General features: G+C 43.9%; 1 protein-coding gene across 2 annotated transcripts in view; it reads left to right on the plus strand.

Annotated features, from left to right (window-relative positions):
- Positions 1-745: 745 nt before the first annotated feature.
- The window catches only part of TBXAS1 (thromboxane A synthase 1), a 183,627-nt gene continuing 179,388 nt past the window's right edge, over positions 746-4,984 (plus strand). For both annotated transcript variants that reach the window (XM_017499801.2, XM_017499799.2), the window contains exon 1: positions 746-1,009. In XM_017499801.2, the coding sequence (XP_017355290.1) occupies positions 918-1,009 (92 nt within the window). In that variant the 5' untranslated portion in view covers positions 746-917. The remainder of the gene's footprint in view (positions 1,010-4,984) is intronic.

Consider the following 4,984-nt stretch of genomic DNA (forward strand, 5'->3'; position numbering starts at 1 on the left):
CTCCTGGGTTCTGCAGGAGAATCCACTTCCTTCAGAGGGTCTGAGGGTCCTCTCAGGATTGCTGGTTTGTTCCTTCAGTTGATCTGGAGCTAAAATTCACCATGAAAGCCTTCGGATACTGCTCTGTCTGGAGCTGCAATCTAGTCCTGCCTCCCATCTGCTATGATCTCCTGCATCTTTCTGTCTACTTTAGTCAGATAAGCCCAAAGCTAGAACAAAAGACCCCTACATGAGCCCATGGATCTGCCTTCAGACACTTGAGAAAGCCTCCAATTCACCGTGAGAAAACTGACCCCAGTCAGGATCTTTGGTTTGCTCCAACAGCCTCAGGCCCAGCAATTAATGGACTTGGTGGAATGGTTGTCCTCAAAGCAGCCAGCGTTTTTAGCAGGCTGGTGTCTGGTCCTCTATTTTTCTGAGATATTCAGAGTCTCCTGACATGTATCTTCACTTAATTGTGAATTTAAAAAATGATGAATGGATGTAGATACAGATGTAGCTATACATGCAGACATAGATAGATATAGATAGACATCTTGGAGAAGAGTGTCTGTTTGAAGACTACGTCTCCGAGTACAAGTCCATGGTTACCACCATTTTGTTTCTCAGCAAACATGGGGAAGTCTGCTTTTCCTCTCCGGGGAAAGTTAACATAAATGTTTATTGATAGCACAGTCATCAAGGAATAAAGTTGCTGATTCATTGCTTGACACTGAAACCCTTTGTTGTGCCCTCCTCTTCCTTCCTCTTTATAAGGAGAGGCACTCTGAGAAAGAGGACATTATAGGGACCCACTCCACGTGATGTTTTCTTGGTTGCCTGTTCCCTTTTCTACCTGCAGAGCACGGTTCCCATAAGGGCAGCAGGATCAGCCTCCTCTCTCATCTGGAAGACCACCACTTTGGGGCCTCAGAGGAATGATGGAAGCCTTGGGGTTCCTAAAATTGGAAGTGAATGGCCCCATGGTGACGGTGGCCCTGTCAGTGGTTCTCTTGGCCCTCCTGAAGTGGTAAGTGCAGCCAGCCCTAGGGACTGTGACAGCCTGAGCAGTGTCAGCCCTGGAGCCTTGCTGGTGCCGTGGTGGGGTATGTGGGAGTGTGTTTTTCTTCTTTTCTAATCTGGCGGGAGTTGAGTATTAACACAGCTTCAGAATTAAAAGCAAACAGCCAGGTTAATCTTTTGCTAAAATGCATGAGACTGAAGTGTCAGGAAAGGCTGGTGATTCAGTGAGTGAGAACGCTACACATAATTAAGTTTGAAAGAGATGGAAAAAGAAACAAATTGGAAAGGCATTAGGTTTGGGGAGAAGTATTTCCTCATACCCCGTCATATCTCCTCACCTCATTTTTCTAAAATCCTCTGTCCTTGTTGGATTTACAGTGAATTCAGCTTCTTGGTTCATATTACATTCAAAACAAAACAAGACCTAGGAGCTGTCTGGCAAACGTGAGCCTCTTTGCGGGAAGTCATTGACGGGGATTTCTGTAGGTTTAAGGACAAAGTGGTAGATCTAATTTCTTAATTTTCTCATCTTTGATAGAGGGAGATGGATTTTGATGAACATAGTGTATGCAGCTCCTACAAAAATTGAGACCCTGAAAGGATCTCAGACTTGAACTCCGAATGCTCCCCTGTGGTTTTGTTAATTCAATGGCAGATTTTCCTAAGCCTGACTCTGGTGTCTGTAGATTGAAGGTCTTGCAATATGCTACATTTATGCATATTCACCCTGTCAGTTAAACTTATTAGAGTTACCCATTCAATCAAAAGCACCTGGATTTAGATGGCTCTGGCTTTTGAGGGGGAAGTGGAAAAAATAATGGAGAACTTGAGTCCGAACAGAATTTTAATTTATGTTTTCGGTAGTAATAAAGCCTCCTCTAGATTAATAACTGGGAAAGCACTTTGAAAAGCATCAAGCATTATGCAAATGTGAGGTATTATTCTTTTGGAATTTGCATAGCTGAGAGTGGAATTCACGTTTGATGTTCTACGATGATGAAATTACTTCTTGGAAATTGGCTCTGAAACCTAGCCTCAGTCCCAGTGCTGTTTTTCCTTTTAACTGGTTAAATTATTTTTTTAAGAACTTTTCTATCCCATTGTAGCTTATCTGTATTGAAACTGGCCACATGCAAAACCAAGAGCAAATGGTAGCCCCTTCCCTGCCCCCAGCCCCAATAATCCATTTCAATGTGTTTGTATGCTCCGGGAAGCCCAAAGCACAGTGTCTGACATGCAGAAAGCGCTTAGTCAATGTCAGCCACTGTAATTAACTATCATCTGTGTAACCTAAAAGAAAATAAGTCGTCAGTGGTTTCGGTTTATTTTTAATTTCTTACTAATGTGCTTATTCATAGTAATCTCATCAATAGCTATGCTCTGACTGTGGTTCTCAAAGTGGACACTTTTCTACACTTTTGTTTCAGTCTTTGTTGTGTCTGAGCTCCCAGCTCAGCACCTGGCATGTAGGAACGCCGCACTATTCAGCAGGGCAGCTGTATGTTTGCCGTCTATTCTTGGCCCATGTTAACAACCTGGTTCAAAGATGCAGAGATTAAGATAAATGCACCCAGAAGAGGTGGCAGATAGGAAGAGAGAGCTGACTTCTATTTGTTATCACAAAAATATTTATTGACCTGTTAATGTGTGCCTGGTCTTGGGGAGGCCTAGCACAAGGTCAGGGAGTGGGAGATCTGGAGCAGGTGCCCAAGGCAAGGGAGACACAAAGATGCTGAGGGCGGGCTCGATGCCTTGAGTGGATACTGCAGGAGGAGCAGAGGCAGCAGGAGAGAGGTTGGTGGTGGCCCTGGCTCTGGTGCTCTTGGGTCCATTCCTTGATTCAGTGCAAGGGGAACCACCCTTGGGCCCTTGACCCTTCAGTTCCAGGTGAGACTCTAGTCAGCCACAAAGCAACATCGACCAGCTTGAATGAGGCAAGGCCCCCTCCTGCTTCATTCTCTTGAGAGGATGCTTTTCCTCCAGTGAGAGAATTCACAGGCAAGGAAAGATGCAGGTGTAGAGACACTTGCAGGAGAAACTGGCAGGGGGAGTGGGTTAAACACTGCAGCACATTAGTCCTTGTTTAAGTGCTATGTGTGCCATCAAGCCAGGTAAGATGGCAGCGGAGAGCCTAAACCCTGAGAATGTGAATTCAAATGGGCTGGGTGTGGTGGCTCACACCTGTAATCCCAGCACTTTGGGAGGCTGAGGGGAGTAGATCACTTGAGTTCAGAAGTTCGAGACCAGCCTGGCCAACATAGTGAAACTCCATCTCTACTAAAAATACAAAAAATTGCTGGGCATGGCGGCAGGTGCCTGTGATCCCAGGATTACAGGAGAATCACTTGAACCCAGGAGGCTGAGGCTGCAGTGATCTGAGATCATGCCACTGCACTCCAGCCTGAGTGATAAAGACTCTGTCTCTAAACAAAAACAAAACCAAAAACCAAACAACAACAACAAAAACCCAGAAGAATGGAGGGGATCATGGTGGAGAGGAGGCAGGACTAGATGGCAGCTCCAGAAAGAGCAGCATCTATAGGCTTGCATTGTGAATTTTAGTTCCAGTTTGATTGTAAGAACAAACCGGAAGCAGACTGCTCCTGCAAGGCCCAGGAGACAGCCCAAATACTGCAACTGCCCCAACTGTGGAAGTGGGAAGGAGAGACCCTCCTCTTCCAACACACTCCCCCAATATTGAATGGGAGAAATTTTCAATGAAATAGCTTAAAGAAAAAGCAATAAAAAATTCAGGAAATTTTGGACACGCTTTTAGAAATGTGAAATGCTCTGGAAACTCTCAGCAATAGAATCGAACAAGTAGAAGAAAGAAATTCAGAGCTCGAAGACAAGGTCTTTGAATTAACCCAATCCAACCGAGACAGAGAAAGAAGAATAAGAAATATGAACAAAGCCTCCCAGAAGTCTGAGATTAAGTTAAATGGCCAAACCTAAAAATGATCAGCGTTCCTGAGGAAGAGAATTCCAAAAGTTTGGAAAACATATTTGGGGGAATAATAGAGGAAAAGTTCCCCAGCCTAGCTAGAGACCTAGACATCCAAATACAAGAAGCACAAAGAACACCTGGGAAATTCATCGCAAAAAGGTCTTTGCCTAGGCTCACTGTCATCAGGTTATCCAAAGTTAAGATGAAGGAAAGTGTCTTAAGAGCTGTGAGACATAAGCACCAGGCAACTTACAAAGGAAAACCTAGCAGATTTCTCAGCAGAAACCCTACAAGCTAGAAAAGATTGGAGCCCTGTCTTCTGGCTCAAGCAAAACAATTTTCAGTCAAGAATTTTGTGTCCAGCAAAACTAAGCGTCGTACATAAAGAAAAGATACAGTCTTTTCAGACAAACAAATGCTGAGAGAATTTGCCACTACTAAGCCACCACTACAAGAACTGCTGAAAGTAGCTCTAAGTCTTGAAACAAATCTTGGAAACACATCAAAACACAACCTCTTTAAAGCATATATCATACAGGACCTACAAAACAAAAATACAAGCAAAAAAGCAAAAGCAAAAAACAACAAAAATCCAAAGTACACAGGCAACAAAGAGCAGGATGAATGCAATGATACCTCCATTTCAATACTAACATTGAATGTAAATGGCCTAAAGTCTCCACTTAAAAGATACAGAACTGCAGAATGAATAAGAACTCACCTACCAACTACCTGCTGCCCTCAGGAGACTCACCTAACACCTAAGAACTCACATACACTTAAAGTAAAGGGATGGAAAAAGGCATTCCTTGCAAATGAACACCAAAAGTGAGCAGCTAGCAGTGGCAGCTATTCCTATATCAGACAAAGCAAACTGTAAAGTAACAGTGGTTAAAAGAAACAAGGAGGGCCAGGGTGTGGTGATTCATGCCTGTAATCCCAGCACTTGGGAGGTCAAAGTGGGTGGGTCACGAGGTCAGGAGTTCAAGACCAGCCTGGCCAACATAGTGAAACACTGTCTCTACTAAAAGTACA

Source organism: Cebus imitator, unplaced genomic scaffold (assembly GCF_001604975.1).
Source record: "Cebus imitator isolate Cc_AM_T3 unplaced genomic scaffold, Cebus_imitator-1.0 Scaffold260, whole genome shotgun sequence".
Lineage (NCBI taxonomy): Eukaryota > Metazoa > Chordata > Mammalia > Primates > Cebidae > Cebus > Cebus imitator.